Raw genomic sequence first — 21672 nt, forward strand, 5'->3', positions numbered from 1 at the left:
TATTATTGGCAGTGTATCAGTATCAGTGTTTATTGACAGTGTATTATTACCAGTATATTATTGGCAGTGTATCGGGAAGAGTGTAGTGGAAGGGATGCTGAAGAGAAACTGTTTTTTACCCCCCACAAAAGGAGAAGCATGCAGTATTAAAGCTGATCACTGCTGTTACTTTCGGTCTGTATTTAGGTTGGTTGGATTTCCAAGTAGCTCCTCCAGGGCTTCCAGGTTCAACATCTTCATACACTAATTATCATGATCTTTAACAGCGTTCAGTATCAACAGGCTATTTATAAGCTTTGTTCACATTTAGGTCTGATTAATATTGTCTGAACACCACGGAATCTCATTGGGTCATTCAGTAAATTTGTAATTACACGCCAACACGAAAAGCGGAACTGACGGCCCTTTCGCGTCTGCTCACAATTAACATATATTTGCATGTTGTGAACTTGAAAATGAAAAAGCAACATAGGAAACGAAAAGCCGAATTGGAAAATGAAAAGACGACAAAGGTTATTTAATTTCATTTTTAAAATTTTCACATCTGCAAATTGTGCTATTTCCCGTTTGCTAAAGGGCAAAGTGGAGATTGTATTTTCATTTTATTATTTTCATTTTATTTATTTTTTTTGCAGAAAATACCTCCCATAAGGTACAAGCAATTCCATATAAAATCAGCAAAGGCTGGGTTGGTTTTTCCGCTAACAAGGTTTAAATTCTTAAAGTGACAGTACCATATCACTGGAAATCACTAAAATTACGAATAACGAAACATCTCTGGAAATTTTACTTCGCAAACTTAAATTGGCTTAAATGAATATACTTTGTCTAAACTAAACTACAATGGCCAGACGTTATTAATGCAAATATTATATTAATATGTTTACTTTCACCATTACGGATAGATGAATATTGCACTCAATCATTTTGCTTGCACTGCCTCTAGTTTCCTCAACTCTGGCTAATACACTATTTTATTACTTCCTCCCCCACCCCTTCTGGGGTGTGCTGCCTGGAGAACCATAACATCGAGGAATTTATGCTTCTGCTGCCTGCAAGACCACTACCTCCACTTCCGGCAACTACCCTCCAGCCTGCCTGCCCTTGGCTCACGGATGCCTCTCCTTCCTCCCCTGCTGCTGTGCCATTGTTGATCTTGCCATCATGCATTAAGCACCCCGTGCCTGCACCGGTCTGCCCCTGCATCGAGACTGAAATTTTAACCCCTGTATTAGCTTAAATTATATAATCTTGTTTTGTTTGACTCTTCTGCCGGCCCCTGGAGGATGGGCCCCCCCTTTGGGTCTGGTTCCTCCCAAGGTTTCTTCCTCTTAGGGAGTTTTTCCTTGCCACCGTTGCCTTTGGCTTACTCACTGGGGGGTCTTTACGTGGCAGAAATGTAAAGCGCATTGAGACAATGTAATGTTGTGATAATGCGCTATATAAATAAAATTGCATTGCATTGCATATTAACAATGGGTTCTAACCCTGGGTTCGTGGGACATTCTCCTTTTGTTTGAAACACACTGTGGCTCTCAAGAGAAAGTTTGTTTGTACGTGATCAGATGGTGATGTCCGGATGTGTATAAATGCAGTCAGTGAACAGTGAGGACACGCACACTCTCTCACTTATCTGTGTATTGATTTTATTTAAGACATGCAGAAACCTACAGCGCTAGGCTCTAAAAAAGGCACAACGCAGATCTGATCAGTTAACAGTTGTTTGATTACGAAAGGTATGCAGAGGAATGAGCATCTAGCAGTCCTGCTTTGCCTTACAAATATTTGGGGTGTCCTGGGGGGGCAAGTAAGGGTTGACAGGTGGAGCTCCAGCCCTCCTGGCATAGTGGGAGAGGAACTATCCGGAAAACCTGAAGGAGGCGCCCTCATGTCTTTAGGATTCTGTTTGATTTTTGGCAGCATGTGTGCCTGGTTCGTTGACCACAGCAAAACATTTACATATACAAAGAGTGAAATTTCCCTAAAACCGGGACCAGGATTTTTGCAAGGTACGTAACAGAAAAAAAAAACACAAAGTCATCATCTCTGAAGCAGTTTGATTGGATGTCTGAGCACAAATCAACATGCGTGCAGCCAATCGGGGATCGGGTGCGTGAGATCCGGCAGGTCCGCCGCGCTGTTAGTGAAGCAGGATCCACAGGGACAGGGGCAGTAAGAAGGAGAACCAGCCGCAGGTGTCGGGATGGGCTGCTGAGTGAGTTTGGTTTTTCGTCGATACGGACGTGTTTGCGGTTGTACTGGAGTAGCCCTCCACCATGGCTACTAGCAGCATCAGCAGCAGGGCGCAAAGGCGTACCACCATTCTGCCTCTGTCCATCGTGGAACTGCAGTCGGGGGGAAACATACAGTGAGGGACTGAGCCTTCTCAGGGATACCTGCTATTCCTCTTAGATCAGCTAGGAGGCGCTAAGTGGCTTGCACAGCAGCTCTACCTCCAAGGGACGGATCTCAGAAACGCTATTCGGGTTAAGTATCCCCTGGTAATTAATCCTGGGTAGGTTTAGGGCCACCTCCCACTGTAGTCAGAACTACACACCCTTAATTGCCAATAAGTGGTTGACAGTGTTTGCAGAGTCAAGGGACCTGAAGTTGTACCCTTGAGAACCTAAAATTCTCAGTTTCTATTGTAAAGCAGCCAATGAGAAAATGACGTGAACAACTGTTCAGCACTGCCTGCGTACAGCCACCCACCAGTTCTAAAGGTAGCCCCCCCCCCTGCAAAGGACCCCCCCCCCACTGGTAAAGTTAGCAGTGGGTTGGATTTTTGCCAGACATTCACAGATCCTGTCTGCGTTTACTCTATTACAAAAACAGGGAAACCCCATATTCACAAATTCATGTATGTCTGTCAAATTGCACACACACTTTATTCAATTAATACATCCAATAAATTGTGGAAATGCAAAATAATCCAGCATTTCCATCCACATGCTCAATGGGCTTTTGACAGTCTATGACGTATCAAAATAGCCCCTAATGAAATAACAAGGACTAAATAACAAGTAATAACTAAAACGGTTATTACTGAAGAACATACAACACTTTAAAGCTCCATTTCAATGTGCGATACACCTAGTCAAAATCACAGGCGCATACAGGGCCCAGTAACACCGGTTATACCATTATTTTTCTATGCTAGGTGCAACACAGAGCATCGTAAGGTCAACAAGTCAAACAACCCAACAACTAAATTTCAACTTGTGGTCAAAAGACTTGTGTAAACCTTACACATATCATGCACTGTGGCACATGTGAAATCTGTACACAATTTGTGAGATTAACTTACATGCCTCATATCCATTATTTTCAATGCAGACGGCACGCAGACTTGGTGTGTCTCAATTGTCCCTGTAGTTGTGTGAGTGTGCGTGTGGCTGGGTGAGTGTGTGCACCCTGTGGTGTGTTGGTGCCCACCCAGGGTTGGTTCCCGGGATAGGCTCCGGGCCCCCCGCAACTCCAGTGGGGATTAAGCGGTCACAATAATGGATGAATGGATGGACGGCATACAGACCACCATAATGCTCTAAGGAAAGGAACCTAGCAACTCATTTTCAAATTGCGGTTGAAGAACACGACTAGACCTCCACACTTGTGCACTTGTGAAACCTGTAGGCAATTTGTGAAATTAATTCATATGCCTCATAGCCATAATGAATGTAGAATGATCGAGGTGTGTGTGCAATTTCAGGAACACACAAATACACGAATTTATGAATATAGCGTAAATGCAGAGAAGATCTGTGATAGTCTTACGAATATTGAGACCACTGCTAACTTTACTTGGGTTCTCGACAAGTGACGGAGGCTGAGGCTATCTGTGCTTTAGTGGAATCAGAAAAAGGGTGTTCCTAAGTGGGGATCCCCTGTGCTCACCTGTGCTCGGCTGTGCTCACCTGTGCTCAACTGTGCTCGGCGTGCCTAGGCGGTGACTTGGTTGTTGCTCTGTGATGCTCAGGTCCAGCGCTTACCTGTTCAGGAAGGAGCAGAGCCTTATAGTCCTGCTGCAGAGAGGGGCAATTGGCTGCCCAGTTTCAGGGAGGGTGGTCCCAGTGGGCTGTCCTCCCAGTGGGCTGTCCTCCCAGTGGGTGGTCCCAGTGTACGTCCAGCTTTCCGGTGGGTAAAATGACAAACTTCCAGTCTAGAAGTTTCCCTTTCCGCATGTCTGTTGAAATCTCTGTACAATGTGTTAATTCTCTCATTTTAACGTGTTGTCATAATGTCAACAGAGCCATATTTAAAAGGGGGCAGAATTCCTGGCAGGTAGCCCGCTATAAAAAAATGCATCCCCTTGCATCTTTGTTTCAGGTAATTATACCAAAAAAAATGCTTTTGATAGTACACACTGTGGAGCAAAATATATTATCTGATCAAGTTTCATTTATATAACATCAGTCAAATTTAAATGAGGGTGCATTTCCTGACAGATCCTGCTGTGAGTATTTACTTGTTTGTTTGGTTTGTCGACTACAAAAAATATTGTGTGCATCTTTAAGAAATATTAAAATAGTAAATCCACCAAACACCTATTGCAAAAGGTAACCTAAGATATTTCTTCCCTGCCACATACTGTGATCAGCTTAAAAGAAAGCATCTGATAACATGTAAATTGGTACCACGTTACAGAATTTGCATATTCCTGTACTGATATACACACCAAGATATGATTGTGTTTACAGTCGTTTTTAAAGGGCAGTGAGTGCCTAAGTGCCTGTGATGAGAAGAACACTGCCTCCACAGAAGAGTCATGTGTCTGCGGGCCCTTGAACAAGGCCCCTAACCTCCAGCTCCAGGGGCCACAGTATGTTGGCTGACCCTCCACTGTGACCCGCAAGCCACTGAGAGCAAAATGGGGTCGGCAAAGAGAAGCATCCCAATGTACCTTTATTTGTGCAGGTGGCAGATAAACCAAGTTTGTTCAAATCCATCTCTGGATCTTCCTCTTTGGCTGTTATAGTATAAGATGTTTTTTGATGATTCGCACAGTTGGACCTAAAATTATTATCTGAGTAACCTCCATAGATTCAGTTTCAGCGCAGCTTATGAATGAAATGCACCACCCCCCACATCTTCCTATCAGTTAATCTTCTCATAAAACGGCTTTCATAAAAGAACACAGTGGAATGACACTTCAATTAAGTGTCCACCCACCCCCCCGCCCCCCCACGTGCTGCATTGATATCGCAATCATGAAAAATATTCAGTAATGACTATGTAGTTCGCTCAATGCGTTGACTGCGAACAGCATTTTATGACAATATGGAAAAAAGGGAAATGCACTTGTGGGCGGGTAGACCGTCATAAAAAAATAAACCGTCGTCTTGTTTTGCTATTTCTGATCATCGTGCCAGACAATTCTCTTCATTGTGGAAAAAAATTTATGAAATGTGTTTAAGAAATCATATTGTGTGATTTGTGTTGGTAAATAAAGCCAAGAAAGTAGTAAACTGATGATGTGACTAAATAAACAATGTTCTGGGTCGGGGCTCATCATTTACATGTCATTGTATAGTTCAGGGGATCTCCGGGAGAAGTACTATCCAGTAGGTTTACTATCCTACCTGGCTTTCGATGAGCCGCTCCTGCTCCTGGTGTTTACCATCAGAAGCCAGAGAGGATAGGACACCTACTGGACAGTAGCTCTTTTAGTTGGTGACCGCTGGGATAGTATATCATTACCATATGTTTTACATGATATAGATCTTTTAAATGACTGCAAAAAGCAACTTCCTATTTCTGTAATACATTTAGACGAAAAGATCTACTTCGACTTCCTATTTCTGTAATACATTTAGACGAAAAGATCTACTTCGACTTCCTATTTCTGTAATACATTTAGACGAAAAGATCTACTTCAATTTCCTATTTCTGTAATACATTGAGACGAAAAGATCTACTTCAAATTCCTATTTCTGTAATACATTTAGACGAAAAGATCTACTTCGATTTCCTATTTCTGTAATACATTTAGACGAAAAGATCTACTTCGATTTCCTGTTTCTGTGATACATTTAGACGAAAAGATCTACTTCGACTTCCTATTTCTGTAATACATTTAGACAAAAAAAATCTACTTCAACTTCCTATTTCTGTAATACATTTGCAGGAAAAGATCATCTTCTTCTCCCCCCCGTCGAACCACAGCAAAGAGCCACTCATGCGTCGGAAAGGGGACTCGGTTGATCATACAGCAGCGTTTGGTTGCTTTCGTGGATCTTCAGGGTCACACGGCTTTAGACGGAGATGCTGGAGGATCGATCCACATGTTTCGCGTTTGGCATCATTTCACATTATAACATTATAGCTATCATGCTATTTGTGTTGATTGCATTAGCATCTGAGGAATATAATGCTCGTCATGCTGCTTGAAGGCCTTTCACATAATTCACCTCTTATTAACTTTGTCCAAACACCATGGAATCCCATTAGGTTGTTCAGTATACTATAAAATACGTGTTAACCCTGAATTAACGCGACGTTTCTCCGAAATGTCTATGTGATGAATTTGGTGTGATGTCCTCAGTTCACATCCTTTCCACATGTGGCAATAAGACTGTATAACTCTTCCCCTTTCTGTAGCTGATCTTTTTCAGCATTTCTGTCATTAGGTTCTCGTTCAGATTGTACAGTATCACTCGTCTGCTTTTCATTTACTCACCTGTATGTTTGTTCCATTCCCTCATCACAAACTGCTATCTCATTTTATTCATGGCACAAACACCCAGTCACTTTTCATAACCACTTACACTAATTATCTGTTATTGTATTATATCTGTTAGAATAATCTGTTACTTTGTTAGATTTACTTTGTTATTCTGTTTACACTATTACCACTGTTCTTCTTAAGCTCTTTACTACAGTATATCTTATCTTTATTCCTCTTGCAATGAGCATGTTTAAGACAAAATTTCCTTCGGGATAAATAAAGTTCATCTTATCTTATATTATCTTGTCTCGTCTTGTCGTGTCTTATCTTGTCTTATCTAATCTTGTCTTATCTGGTCTCATCTTGTCGTGTCTTGTCTTATCTTGTCTTATCTTATCTTGTCTTATCTTATCTTGTCGTGTCTTATCTTATCTTGTCCTATCTTATCTTGTCTTGTCTTATCTTATCTTGTCGTATCTTATCTTGTCTTATCTTGTCTTATCTTGTCTTATCTTATCTTGTCTTATCTCATCTTATCTTATCTTGTCTTATCTTATCTTATCTTGTCTTGTCTTATCTTATCTTGTCTTGTCTTATCTTATCTTGTCTTGTCTTATCTTGTCTTATCTTATCTTGTCTTGTCGTATCTTATCTTGTCTTATCTTATCTTATCTTGTCTTATCTTATCTTGTCTTAGCTTATCTTGTCTTGTCTTATCTTATCTTGTCTTATCTTATCTTATCTTGTCTTATCTTGTCTTGTCTTATCTTATCTTAACATGGTGATACAGGGTTAGTGCAATGAATGGGGGGGGGGGGGGCGGCAATCGTGGGCTTTGGCTTCCCAAATGGGCCATGATGCCGCCGGAATGACACCCACCAAGGACACGATCTTCTCTTTAGTTGTATTATAATTTTTTAGCAGTAGTGTTCATCCTGAATCAAACACGCCCGGCCCCTCCCAGCGGTATAGCTGTAGGATCGTTTACTTATACTAATCCTTCACAGTACAACTTTGAAAAGACTCTGAAAAGCCTTTTTAAGACTCATTAGTCACAGTGTTTTTTTGTCAGACACTATGATTTTGCAAAGACTGGGATTCTTGAAGGAGCATTATTTGGTGCTGGGGAGAGCTCGCTTATTGGCTGGGGAGAGCTCGCTTATTGGCTGGGGAGAGCTCGCTTATTGGCTGGGGAGAGCTTGCTTATTGGCTGGGGAGAGCTCGCTTATTGGCTGGGGAGAGCTCGCTTATTGGCTGGGGAGAGCTTGCTTATTGGCTGGGGAGAGCTCGCTTATTGGCTGGGGAGAGCTTGCTTATTGGCTGGGGAGAGCTCGCTTATTGGCTGGGGAGAGCTCACTTATTGGCTGGGGAGAGCTTGCTTATTGGTTGGGGAGAGCTCGCTTATTGGCTGGGGAGAGCTCGCTTATTGGCTGGGGAGAGAGCTCGCTTATTGGCTGGGGAGAGCTCGTTTATTGGCTGGGGAGAGCTCGCTTATTGGCTGGGGAGAGCTCGCTTATTGGCTGGGGAGAGCTTGCTTATTGGCTGGGGAGAGCTCGCTTATTGGCTGGAGAGAGCTCGCTTATTGGCTGGGGAGAGAGCTCGCTTATTGGCTGGGGAGAGAGCTCGCTTATTGGCTGGAGAGAGCTCGCTTATTGGCTGGGGACAGCTCGCTTATTGGCTGGGGAGAGCTCGCTTATTGGCTGGGGAGAGCTCGCTTATTGGCTGGGGAGAGCTCGCTTATTGGCTGGAGAGAGCTCGCTTATTGGCTGGGGAGAGCTCGCTTATTGACTGGGGAGAGCTCGCTTATTGGCTGGGGAGAGCTCGTTTATTGGCTGGAGAGAGCTCGCTTATTGGCTAGGGAGAGCTTGCTTATTGGCTGTTGACAAAGTCCTTGTCACTATGTGCATGAGCCAAGATACAGACCTACGATAATAATAAACACAACGTTCTGATAAAATCAACCGGGGTGAGAAAAAGACTGACGTAGATAGCTATCTAACTACCTAGCACTAATTAAGGAGAAGTCGGCAATGCACCACTGCAAAACTCTCATGATTTGATCTCTACGCTGGAAATTTGTCAGCAACAATGAACATCATCATATATACTTTGTGTTGAGAAATGTCATAAATATCTATTTTTCATCGCACCTTTTGAATTGTAAACATCACGCCAACAGGAAATCACGCCATTACACGCTATACTGACATCTAGCAATCCAGCACCCCACCCTCCCCAGTGAGAATAAGGCCAACCGCCCCATCGATTCTCCCTGATATTAAAGTAGCAGAAACCTAGAGCTACCTAAAAACAAATAAAACACACAAATTAATGTTTCAAAACACTCCCCTGTGTCATGCTCAGCTCCTCCGATCCTCGTGTGTGCCACGCCCCTGATTATCCACGTGTACTTCCCCAATCCAGCCCAGCTGTGTCTGATTATTTTCACCCAGTCCTGTCTATTTCAGTCCGTGTCTTGCCTTAGTTCTTCGCCCGTCATTGATGTTTGTCGATGTCAGTACCCGCAGTCTATCCTGTTCAACCCGGCTCCCTAATAAACCCCAGTTTATCCTTATTTTGCCTGCCTTGCCTGCTTCCTGCCCGTCTACCTGCCTGTACGCTCACTCGCTTTCACCCAGCGATCGCGACCGATCGTGACACCCTGCTTCTGGCAGACATGACCCTACACAGCATTTGTTAGTGCACCCTTAAAATAACAGCGCCGCTACTTTGACTTCAGACCCAGGTCTCTGTGTCTGAGCAGCATGTGGCTCAGCAGACTAAGCCTCTGTATCTGTGACCGGAAGGTCATGGGGTCTGTGCCCAGCCTCAGCAGAAGAGTCACATAACTTTAGGCCCTTAACTCCCAGCTGGACAAGAAACTGCATCAGGCTCATGTGGGCAGAGACACTTACATCACGCCTGGAACCGCTTCACATCAGACACTGAATAAGACTCTTTGTCTTAATTAGCATCAGCCATATTATTTACTAAACTTGGGTTTGCTTAACTCAAAATGCAAAAATGATTTATGCATATTTTTTTTCATCTGACAGTAATTCTGTTTAACATACGTTTTCTAGCGTCCCTGGTGCCAAAAAAAATATTTTTTACACTTGTTTTACAGTGTGTCATCACGTATGGTAACATGTAAAGTTTTGTATTTTTCCAATAGGCTTTTCCCTTGAGTGCCTTACACCCCCAGTGACTCTGCATTTTAATCTCATGACATTTAAAAAAATAACTGAATTAACGAAAGTGAGGTTTACTCTGCGCACGCGACGAAGGAGAATTGCTAACCGTGTTTCAAACGTATCGATTTTAAATAGCGAGTTTACAAGAAATCTGAAAAACACTAACAAGCAAAGCCCACGCCAGCGATGAAGCCTAGATTGAGAAACGTGAAATGCTTTAACTGAGAAACCTGTCACCATAACCGGCCTCTGTTTTCTGTGACGCTTTGAGTGGTGTGTGCGCAGCTCAGTCTGTACACTTCCTTTTTCTTTTAATAGGTACCAGCTAGTTTTCTTCCAAATCATTGACCAGCCCTGCTTCTGAGCATAGCATTGTTTCGTGCGTGCCAGCTTATAACTTGCAGTGAAATGTAATCCGCTACCAAGAAAGGCTCCACCGTACAAATGTGAACCTGCGGAGATTCCAGTTCATGTTCCCCAGTCGCCAGTGGAGGTTCTAGACCATTTGAATTATGGGGAGGGGAGTCAGACTGGGGACAGTTGTTCTGCTAGGGGGGGGGTCAGACGCATTGGATCTTAATGTCCTCCAAGTATTACTTACACTAGATTGCCAGCATTAAGAAGCAAAAGACGATTTTGTTATTTATGCAATGCTTTGCAGCCACATTTATACAATGTGTAAATCACTCTGATTCCTTGTTCATACTGTCTTTCTTATATAAGACATGAGCTTGATCATTTTTTTCTGTCAACTTTTCACCAACCAAAGTGACTTGACCACCCGGCACCCCCGCGTTAAGAGTCCGTCAAGAACATACGTGTACGTTTCGCCTGTTCATAGAGGACAAGTTTTAGCTCACATATATATAAAGTAAATAATAATAATAATAATAATAATAATACATTTATTTGACCCCCAAGAAGCACATGTATTTAAGGGGGCGGCGGGAACGTGCGTGTTGTCACGGGGGTAAATCGCTATGCCGCCTACCGTATGATCAGGTTGCACGTCTAAATAGAAAAGCAGGAAGAAGTAGCGAGAACCGCTGTGAGAGAACTCATTCATCCATCATCGGGAGATATTTATCTTTAATAATAGCAAAGCAGTTATCAGTAAAACAAATCAGCTGAGCCAGGACATATCCCAAGCGAGATTCAGGCACAGTGTGAGTATTATTAAAACGGGACGCTTTCTGAAAATTTGCTTTCTGGAATTTGTTTTTTCAGAATCATCTCAACCATTCCAAATACATTAATGCCCCTTGGGCACTGTATAGAAAAGAAAATAATAAACACATATATTAACTGCAAAGTTTCACTGCCATTTTGCCAAATGTCCCATTTTCACAATACTCACCCTACATCCGCTGAAAACATTTAAAAGCATTCTTCATGATCATGACTTACTAAAACTTAATAATACATACATAAAATAAAAGGCTGTGAAATCCACAATTTTTCCGGGACTTTCCAAACTCCCTGAATAGTTATAAATGTCACCTTATCAAGTCACCTTATCAAATTCACGCACCCAAATGAAAGGCTAATTTTTGCAAATGTGCGGAGCGCGTCACCGTTTCAGGGCGACTGCGCTTTTAACCAGTCCTCCACTAAGGCGCTCTGTGAAAAGCACAGCAGCTATCGCCAAATAGCACAGCTCCTGTCACCGGCAAGAAGTGTCCCCTTTGACCGCATCTCCATTATCCAAGTGTGATTGTTTGTTTCGACGTAGGCTGACGTTAAACCAAGTCCCACGAAGCGGGATTTCTTGCTTAGCCAGATAACCTGTCAGATTTAAGGTAGTCTGGGCTAAATGTAAGCGAACGAAGATGAAGTACATTTAAACTGGGGCGGCTTAAATCCCAAATGTTATCTGACAAAGAAACCCTGCTTCTTAATACAGGTCCCAGATCAGTGCGTCGTCTCTGTTAAGTAATCGAGGAGGGTTGATTCTCATCTGATGCCTGTGTTTGTGCCGGAGCAGGAACTTCTTGTGGGGGCTGCTCACCGGCATCCCCTGCCCTTGTGTCTTCAGCAACCTTTGGCTTTTCACCCTGCACGCATCCGGCAGTTTCTTCCCCAGCTGGGACCTCTGCTGCCTCCTCACCTTCGGCGTGTTTACTTTGCGGGGGCGGCTGAGCAGCACCCGGCGCCTGTGAGTCATCAGCAGCCTGCTCAGGCTTCAGTTCACCCATTCCATCTTTTCCGAAGGTTCCCATCAATGACGCCTCGATCATCTGCAGCTCCTCGCTGGACTTGCTTTCCTTGGAGAGCGGGTAGGGCAGCATGGAGGTGAAGCTCACCCTCCCGGGGTCTCCCTGATGGACAAATTTTTCAGTCTCTCCTACAGTGTCTAGGAACGGCGACTGCCCAGCCCAGTTGGAAAGGTTCATTCGCCTCTGTTTCTGACGCTGCTTCTTCCAAAGGTATCTCCCCACACATACCAGCCCTGACAGGGCCACTATTGCACAGGGAAAAGAGATCACCACTGCAACCACTTTCCTGCTCTGCTTGTAGCCTTCATCATCCTGGAAGGGCTTTCCAGGTGCCATGTCATTCATGCCGGGCAGGGCTGGCACACTTGATTTGCCAGTCGAATGGCGGGACAAGACAAGTGTCTGGGTGGTTTGCTCATGCCCAGTGGGAGCTATTTGCGTGGACTGTGGCCTGGGATGTCCATCAAAGGTCTTCTTGGTTGACCTCGCTATGGACGAAGTCAGCCTGGTCGAAAACACCTGGGTTGAGGATGTAAATGGAAGTGGCTGAGATGGAGATGGAGGTGGCTGTGATGGGGATGAAGTTGGCTGGGAAGGGGATGGAGGTAGCTGGGTTGGGGCTGCAGTTGCTTTAGATGGAAGTGACTGGAATGTAGAGAGAGGTGGCTGTGATGGAGATGAAGGTGGCTGGGATGGAGGTGGCTGTGATGGAGATGAAGGTGGCTGGGAAGGGGATGGAGGTGGCTGTGATGGAGAAAAAGATGGCGGGAATGTAGATGGAGGTGGCTGTGATGGAGATGAAGGTGGCTGGGATGTAGCTGGAGGTGGTTGTGATGGAGATGAAGGTGGCTGGGATGTAGCTGGAGGTGGTTGTGATGGAGATGAAGGTGGCTGGGATGTAGATGGAGGTGGTCGTGATGGAGATGAAGGTGGCTGGGATGTAGATGGAGGTGGCTGTGATGGAGATGAAGGTGGCTCGGATGGGGATGGAGGTGGCTGTGATGGAGAAAAAGGTGACGGGAATGTAGATGGAGGTGGCTGTGATGGAGATGAAGGTGGCTCGAATGGGGATGGAGGTGGTCGTAATGGAAAAAAAGATGGCGGGAATGTAGATGGAGGTGGCTGTGATGGAGATGAAGGTGGCTCGGATGGAGGTGGCTGTGATGGAGATGAAGGTGGCTGGGATGTAGATGGAGGTAGTTGTGATGGAGATGAAGGTGGCTCGGATGGGGATGGAGGTGGTTGCGATGGAGATGAAGGTGGCTCAGATGGGGATGGAGGTGGCTGTGATGGAGAAAAAGATGGCAGGAATGTAGATGGAGGTGGCTGTGATGGAGATGAAGGTGGCTCGGATGGGGATGGAGGTGGCTGTGATGGAGATGAAGGTGGCTGGGATGTAGATGGAGGTGGCCGTGATGGAGAAAAAGATGGCAGGAATGTAGATGGAGGTGGCTGTGATGGAGATGAAGGTGGCTGGGTTGGGGCTGGAGTCAACTTAGATGGAGGCGGCTGGGATGGAGTTGGAGGCTGCTGAGATTGAGGCAGTTGGGTTCGAGCTAGAATCGGCTTAGATGTAGACAACTCAGATGGAGGTCGCTGGGTTGTAGATGGAGATTTCCATGATTGAGATGGAGGTGGTTGTGATGAAGATGGAGACGGAGTCAGGTTGAGCGTTGCCAGGTTGACTGGAGCTGGAGGAGAACCGGCTGGCGGCGAATGGGTTGCACGCCACTGGACTGAAGTCGACACAGAATATTCAGCTGAGCTGATCCCCATTATAGCCATGCCTGTTTTCTGAGAAATCGAACTCAAGCCTGGATCTGAATTTGGACTTCCGGCATCGATAACTTCCAACATCGCTTCCGAGCTCGTGTCCGCTGACGCATAACTTGTAGAGCTGTTGCCCTGGCAACACATCCACGGTGCCCAGAGAAACAGGATCCACCAATGCAGCATTGTCCTACAAGTGTCGGTGCTCCTCGTACTGGGGGTGGGGGGCGGGTATCCTGCAGTCACTGGAGACAATAGCGGAAGAAGGGAGAGGGTTTCTCATCAGCAGTGAAAGGGAACATGCCCCCAGCTCAGCTTGCACCCAGAAGCAGATGGCCGCACCCTTGCAGAGCCTCTACTTGCCCCTCAGCTGGGCCGCGAGGCGACCCTCCGTCCCACTGCCTTCACACACACCTTACTGCTATCCCGGATGGGAACTGGCCCCTGGCTTGATCAGGGAAAGCATGTTTCAGAACATGATATGTTTAGCATTATGCTGCTAGACCTAACTGGTAAACACATTGCAGTGGAACCCCCAGTTGCCGTGGTTAAACACTCACCAGCGTCTCTTCCCTGTCAGGTCCGGTTTAAAAAGTCAGGCCGGTACCAGGCGTGAGGCTGAGGACAGCTCTGGGTCCACGGGTCCAGTCCGGTACGCTGCAGGCCCTCCGAGTCGCTTCTATTGCAGGAAGTGAAAGCTATGTTTTATGTGACTGTCTGACGTTTTCTGTGGTCAACGTGCCAAATAAACAGTTTGACAGAAGAATCATAAGGACCAATTCAATGAAAGCCCGCCCTTTTTTAACAATGTTTTGTTTCATTTCCAGAAATAAAGGCACTCATTATGCAGCAAAACAATAAAACAAGAAAAAAAACTAATCACAGCATATTGAATGTGGCTTTTTATTCTGCAATAAACTTTGTGTGAATATCAACTATAGATAGAAAGTGTTGAAAATCCTTACTACCATGAAATTAAAAGTACAACAAAAACTAAACATCGTGAGAAATAAATAATATAAAAGTCAAGCCATTTGCAAATAAATTAGCGAGAGATTTTCTTACATACAGATGTTCTGTGAAACGTCCTTCATGAACTACAAAACTGCAACATTATTCGCATCCTAACCTTAAATCTATCACAGGTTTGTAATATTGTGTAACATCTCTGATAACTTTCGGTTAAACGGCTCAGCATTGACCAGCATGATCAGCAATGACCTTTACTGGACGGCTACGCAGTAGTTTGAGATCGTTTCCGCCCCCTGCTTGTGTCGGCTTTAGCAGGGGTCATTGGTCCCAAGGCAGGACGTCGCGGCGAACTTGTGAAGTGCTTGCATGCAAGACTTTCCACTCTCGCTCGGCTACAAAGCGGCGACACATCGAGACGCAAATAGAAAGCCAGGGTTCTCGGAAAGCGACGCGCAGAGAAGGAAATGCCCGCTACAGAATTATGGCGAACAGTACCCCATATACTAGGGTAACGCTGAGAACTGGTTCATAGGCTTTCTTCTTACTAAGATGGACTAATTATGCACTCACAGACTTTTAGATAAAAAAGAAAATACTGTCTGCTGGTGTATGAAAATCTCTGGGTTTAAAAATGACATGAATACATTAAAAATGACACGAATTAGCTGCATTATTAGTTATTACAGTGATAGCACTTCCATAGCTAAAGTGAAACTCAGGGATGTGCAGTACCAGGCACTAGGGGGCGCTCTTTGCTTGGTTAATAAGGCGACTCACTGTAATGATGACTCCTGTGACTCTGTACTGTAAGAGATGGACAGATGGAGTAAAGATGTTGTCATCCCAGTATACTTTATTACCTCTATTTATCTCCTGTGGGGGGCGCTGTTTGGCCTCTGTGCCTGCCATTGGAAGCCCCCTTTTCTGTCTGAGAGACCTGAGTGGATTGTGTCTCTTACTTTGAATTGTTCGGTTTTACCTTCTATCTCTGGCATTTTTGAGGGGTGGTGAGTTGGTCTGTGGGTTTGGGGTCCGTACTCCTGTTTGGAAAGTTGTAGGTTCCAACCCTGTAGCCCGCACACTATGCATGTCACCACTGAGCCCTCAAGCAAAGGTTCTCAACACAACATCGTCCAGTGCACACTCACGCACCATTCACACCTAAGCACAATTAGGAAAATCCAGTTAACCTGAAAATGTTTTTGGACTGTGAGAGGATATCAGAATTCCAAGAAGAAACCCCACGCCGACATGGAGAGAACCTCCACACACGTGGAGTCATGGCAGAGACTCGAACCCAGGTCCCAGGGGTATGAAGTAATGGTGTTAAATACTGTGCCAGCACATAATATGATTGTATGACTGTAATATGGTTATATAATATCACTGTCACTGTTGAATCCTGAATTTGTGGGTCACTGTGCCCCCCCAGGAAGTCAGACAGTCCCGTGAGCCTGATAAGTGGGTGGCTACAAATCTTAAGGTCCAGCAGAGGTGACGTGGCCTGTGTCAGCTGAACGGCAACTGACTGGCCCTGCAGATGCTTCCATAAACGAAAACAGCACACTGAATTAGTTTTGTAGTCATTAATTCCAAGTTAAAACCAAAATCTTGCACAAGGCATAATTTGTAATTAAAGCTGTACAACTCTATAAAACCCTGCCCCCTCCCACCCGTCCACATTCATATATTACTTTTAAAGTTGTTACAGAACAGTTTCTGTTGTTACAGAACAAACGTTCCCATGCTGATGTTTCGAACCTGTGGAGGGAAACAGCCATTGTAACGCCAAGGCCTGAATTTTTACAGCATACGACTGTTAGCTGTTTCATAGATGTACCACTAGAGGGAGCTCACATACCTTAGTTTAAGAACCACTGAGTTAAACATTTAAAATCTCCGTGGTATTAGTAACTTTAGGTCTTCAAAGGTAAGAAAGATCATTTTAATAACAAAGGCTATAATTAGGGCTGATGCAGATTCAAACCCCGACAGCACACACATACTGAAATGACACTAATTCCATATCAGACAAGAAGGTTGAAACAACGTTGATCTTCAGTGTTTAACTTTATATCAACATTGGATCAAGGTTTTGCCACCATCAATTTTTCAATATTGAAAATCTGACCAAAAATCAATTCAGTTTCAACGTTGATGATTTAACACTGACCGTAATTCGACGCATTTAACTATAATTCAACAGTAACATGATGCTATCTGGGAAGAGCCCCCCCATGTTTTACCCTGACACCCCCCCTCTGGAGAGGCAGCATTATTTTGGCCTTCCTCTACTCCCCAGAGTCTAAATAAAGAACAAAAACAGAAACTGGCCCTTCAGGTGCAAATTAAGCAGAAGCATTAGCCCTCGGCCTGTTAGCGGTGTTAGCAGTGTGACATCATGTCAGCAACTGACATTCAGGACGCAGTCTGAGGAGGGGTCAGTAAGGGGAGCTGTGGGGACGACGGCGGCAGCCTCTGTCTCCTGGGCGTCGGCCTCCATGCGAAGCGTTTCCTCCACCTTGTTCTCGGCCTCCTCCATCATCTTTTCCATCTCGGTCTCCATCACCTCGGTGACCTTCCTGACCCTGATCACGTCGGCATTTACACGGGCCGGGTGGGCTGGCCAGACTGAGCTGAGCTGGTCCCGGAGGTTCCGGACCTGGCAGGCCAGCGTGATGGTGGACACCAGCAGCGCCATACAGAACAGCAGCACGATTCCCAGAGCCAGCAGCAGCCAGCCAGTCTGCGACTTACCCTGAGGGCTCAGGTTGGGGGTGTGGCTATGCTTAGGGGGAGTGGCCTCGAGGTTGGTGGTGAGAACGGTAGTGAGGTTGGTGACACTGGTGGTGTCTGGTGATCCGATATCGTTGCTGTTGTCGCCGCTGTTGTCTTCATCCCCGGAGATGACCCCAGCATTGGACCTGTGTATCACCGGCCCCTCGAGAATAGAGGTGAGGTTGGTCATGCTGGTGGTGGTGGTCACAGTGGCTTCAACATGGGAGAGCCCGCTGTGCTCTGTCTCCCCATCGCCGCTGACTTTTACATAGTTCCCATAGGTGTTCGTAGCATCTGATGTGTGTATCACCTGCCCAGCCATGTTGTTGTAGTTTTCTATACCTTCACCATCGAAAGCGAAAATGTCGCCGCTGTTGTCGCCGTTGTAGTCTTCATCATCGTCGGAGAGGACCCCAGCATTGGACCCGTGTATCACCAGCCCAGCCAAGAGGAGAGCATGTAAGATCCAGGAATCCATGCCTGTGAGGGGCGGGGCACCAAACAGTGTTAAGTCACCAGGACTCAGCACACATCCTAGTCTGCTTTTGTCTTCAGCTCCTCTGACCTCCCCCTCCCCATTCCTCTCAGTTATACTCATGGAGTGGGGGGGCTGACTTTCGGAGCATCATTATGCAGTGATGAACAACCACAAATTAATCAAACCTACAAATAATAAAATGCACACTGATACAACCTAATTCACAAAAGCCAGAAATACATCCATGTTTTTCTTTTAGACATGCGAAGCAAACAATACCTACATTTAGTCGGCTTATCTTCCGTACGTCGGGGTCAGATCCGAGGGGTGTGTGAGTGTGTATATTTCCGTCTGTGTGTTCAGGCTGGATGCAGATGTGAGGTGCTGCGAGGTGTGTGTCTGTGTAAATGAGTGTTCTATAGTCATACATCAGTAGTATGTGTCTGTTTTGTCTAATATGCTCCACGCACTCATTTGAAATTAGCCCCCCCTTGTTCTGATCACCACCGCCAGTCAGAGAGACAGCTGACCGTATAAACGAAGCCACTCTCGGTTTGATCCTTCCCCTTTCGGGGGACTTCAGGCATCTTTACTCATGACAACAAACAAAAAAAAGGTGAAATTCTTGTTTGATTTAGCAGAGTGACCCCCCCCCCCCCCCCCAGATTACCAAAGCACACTTTACCTGGCATGATTTGTTGGCCGCGTACGAGTTGGGCTCCTGTGGGTGCTGCGGGGAGGTTTGCTCTGACTTGGCGAATGAGACGAAAAGCACATTGACAAGTGAGGTAAATAGCAGACCCCCCCCCCCCGCCCCCCAGCTTAAAAACTGACTTCCTTGAAAGTGGTTTGTGGTTTTCCTAGGCTTCACACACAAGAACGCAGCTGGTCGTCTGAAGGCAACTGGTGGCCTTGTCAGGCCAATGTCCCATTGACAAAACTGAACCCCCCACTTGGTCACAAAGTCTACGAAGAGGGACCTATCGGTAGGATTAACAGAACCCCCGCCCCCCCCATTTTTTTTTGCCTGATCTGTTATAAATCATAGTGTCTGACGTTTGCCCACTAGATGATGTTTTTAAGAGTTCAACAGGAGGATCACGGCTAATATCTTAGCTGAAGCACCCCACAGTCTCCCCCCCCGCCCCGAATCTGCCTGCCAGCAGGGCCCATGGGGGTTTGCAGAAGAAGCGGCTTTTGCACACCTCCTGCAAGAACATCCGCCTGAGGAACAGTAGCTGATGCTGAGCTGTGACTTCCTGTGATGTTAGCTCTCTGCAGAGGAGACACCAAGCTCTGGCCTTGTCTATGACAGGATCCACAGAGCTGTCAGCTTCATGTGAAAGCAGCACACACACACACACACACACACACACACACAGATTTGTAATTATATCTTTGTGGGGACTCTCCATTCATTTCTATGGGGAAAACTCTAATCCCAACATAACCTTAACCGTAAGTAACCAAAAAAATATGCAAGAGTTTTTGATTGCATTTGCAGATTGTTATAAAATGAAGTCGGAAGCAGTGAAGACCGGAAAAAAAATGATCTCATTGGTCATGTTTTTTGAGGATTTGCATTCCTCACAACTTTAGCAAATCCTGTACACACACACACACACACACACACACACACTCAGACACACAGATATACTCCGTAGATGAGGCTCTTTGTGTGTCCTGGGTTGTGTTACCGCTAAATGTATACTCAAGCATGACCACCCCCCTCCCCACCACATACCAGCCCTCCTAGCCTTTTTTGGAGCCTAGACCTGCAGATAGAGAGGCAGCATGATGGTTAAAGAAACAGGCCAAACCTAATTTGTGTCGCTTTAAGCACTACGCCCCCTGCTGGCGATTCAGCTTAATCCTCTGGCTGTAAGCTGATCAGTGTCGGGCCCCCACTGCTCCCCTTGCTCTGCACAGTCTGCCTACATTAACTCTTCACTCTTCACCACCTCTGTCCCCGGGTTTGGCTCCAGTGGGCCTGGCAGGTCTGCAGAACCCTTTGCGACGGTACGCCAGGTCCTCAGAACCTTATAGAACCTCCATCTGTTTCCACCCACCTTCCCTCTCCTGTCTTGCAAACACATGCAAACGATCTTTTCTCTCCTCCTGAACCTGACAAACAGCAGGCAGATGTTCAGAAGGAGCCTGGTGGTTTATCTTGGCGGGACAGCGAGGCTGAGGTTCCAGAGGGTGGCAGATCCCGCGTGGGGGGCCGTAGGCAGGGACTGAAAGGTAGTGAGGTCGGGGACCTGGGGTGGGGGGGGGGGGGGGGTCGGTTCTCATGAATCACACATTAAATACAGGAGACTAGTTTTCTGGGGGACTGGCAGTGTTAAATGAGAGTTCATATCAATTAATTGATAGTTTAGCTTACAGCAAGTTATGTAGAGCTACTAAATGAATGTGCCTTACTGAATGGATTTAGGTCTATATCTTTAGAACATTACAGAGCAGTAAAATTATCATGGTAAAGAAGCAGGTAATTTAAGGTTATCTGTGACCATATATAAGGATAAAAATGAAAGAAATACTTGATATTAACACACAATTACAAGCGAACATCAAATACACGTGCTTTGACATCCAACTTTGATTTGAAATGTTTTTATGGACATTATAACTGATATGTGAAATGCTAGTCTAATCTAGTTCATTTGATGTAATATGAAAGAAACCCAACCTTTAACACATATTATACAGCCTGTGCCCCCCCCCCCCCCCCGACAATGCACACCCACAGAACGTGAATCCGAACTGCTTTCAGTGTGATGTGATGCATGCTGCTCTGGAGGGGTGCATCATCTATCCTGCTGATACTGAATGCTCTCTCTCTCTCTCTCTCTCTCACACACACACACACACACACAGCAGACACTATTAATAACACAGTTGAACTGAACTAAGAATGCATTTGGCCCAGAGACATCTTCAGCTGCTGATTTTTTTTTTTCAGGTGAATATTTAGCTTCAAATTTTATTTTTAGATCTTAAAAAATGACTGAGGTTCAGACCTTGGTGGCCTCATGGATGGCTTCGGCCCTTCTCCAGCTTGGTGACCGGAGGTGTCCTTCCCGTGACCCCACTCCACTCCCCAGGAAGGAAACAGAACTGATTGTGAAGTTCCTGTGTGCGCTGACTGACACCTACCTGCACAGGGGTGGGGGGTGGGGGAGGGTGTGGGGTCTTTGTCTGGGTGACACCCCCCCACCTCCACAGCCAATTCAGCATCACCGCAAACCTCAACATCTTCAGCTCCATGTCCTCGCTGGCCACGTCCCAGCATTCAGGCCGACCCCACCCTCTGTGATACACATACACAGAAAGGCGTATTAAAACTGAATGAGTTAAAAATAATTTTAGTCTCACTAAAGGCAATGTCAAAAGGAAGATTGCACTGGAGGCTAAGGATGACATTAAAAGTTTCTTCCAATATTTTAACTCCAAAAGAGCTCTAAAAGCTGAAATCACTAATCTGTAGAACTGTAAGGGCCTCATAACTGAAAATTGATATAGTTGGTGTGGTACCTTCTGATTGGAAGCATACTAACATAACGACCATATTCAAAAAAGGGAATAGAAGTAATCCAT

General features: G+C 45.5%; 1 protein-coding gene and 1 long non-coding RNA gene across 3 annotated transcripts; both read right to left on the reverse strand.

The window, feature by feature from the left end:
• Window positions 1-1625: 1625 nt before the first annotated feature.
• On the reverse strand, window positions 1626-4376 carry LOC125721894 (uncharacterized). Its single transcript, XR_007385996.1, has 2 exons — window positions 3915-4376; window positions 1626-2345 (listed from the first exon to the last, which is right to left on the reverse strand). It is a non-coding gene; the product is annotated as an uncharacterized LOC125721894 (long non-coding RNA).
• An 11771-nt stretch (window positions 4377-16147) lies between these two features.
• Window positions 16148-20184, reverse strand: LOC125721729 (uncharacterized). 2 transcript variants are annotated; one of them, XM_048997765.1, is made up of 3 exons: window positions 19278-20184; window positions 18758-18823; window positions 16148-18074 (listed from the first exon to the last, which is right to left on the reverse strand). In XM_048997765.1, exons 2-3 carry the CDS (start codon window positions 18762-18764, stop codon window positions 17221-17223), a joined length of 861 nt encoding a protein of 286 aa, XP_048853722.1. In that variant the 5' UTR covers window positions 18765-18823; window positions 19278-20184; the 3' UTR covers window positions 16148-17220. The 2 variants fall into 2 exon arrangements, with proteins under 2 accessions (XP_048853722.1, XP_048853723.1); XM_048997766.1 differs by lacking the exons at window positions 18758-18823; window positions 19278-20184 and adding an exon at window positions 18356-18697.
• Between the last annotated feature and the right edge of the window lie 1488 nt (window positions 20185-21672).

This window comes from Brienomyrus brachyistius, unplaced genomic scaffold (genome assembly GCF_023856365.1).
Source record: "Brienomyrus brachyistius isolate T26 unplaced genomic scaffold, BBRACH_0.4 scaffold35, whole genome shotgun sequence".
Classification (NCBI taxonomy): domain Eukaryota; kingdom Metazoa; phylum Chordata; class Actinopteri; order Osteoglossiformes; family Mormyridae; genus Brienomyrus; species Brienomyrus brachyistius.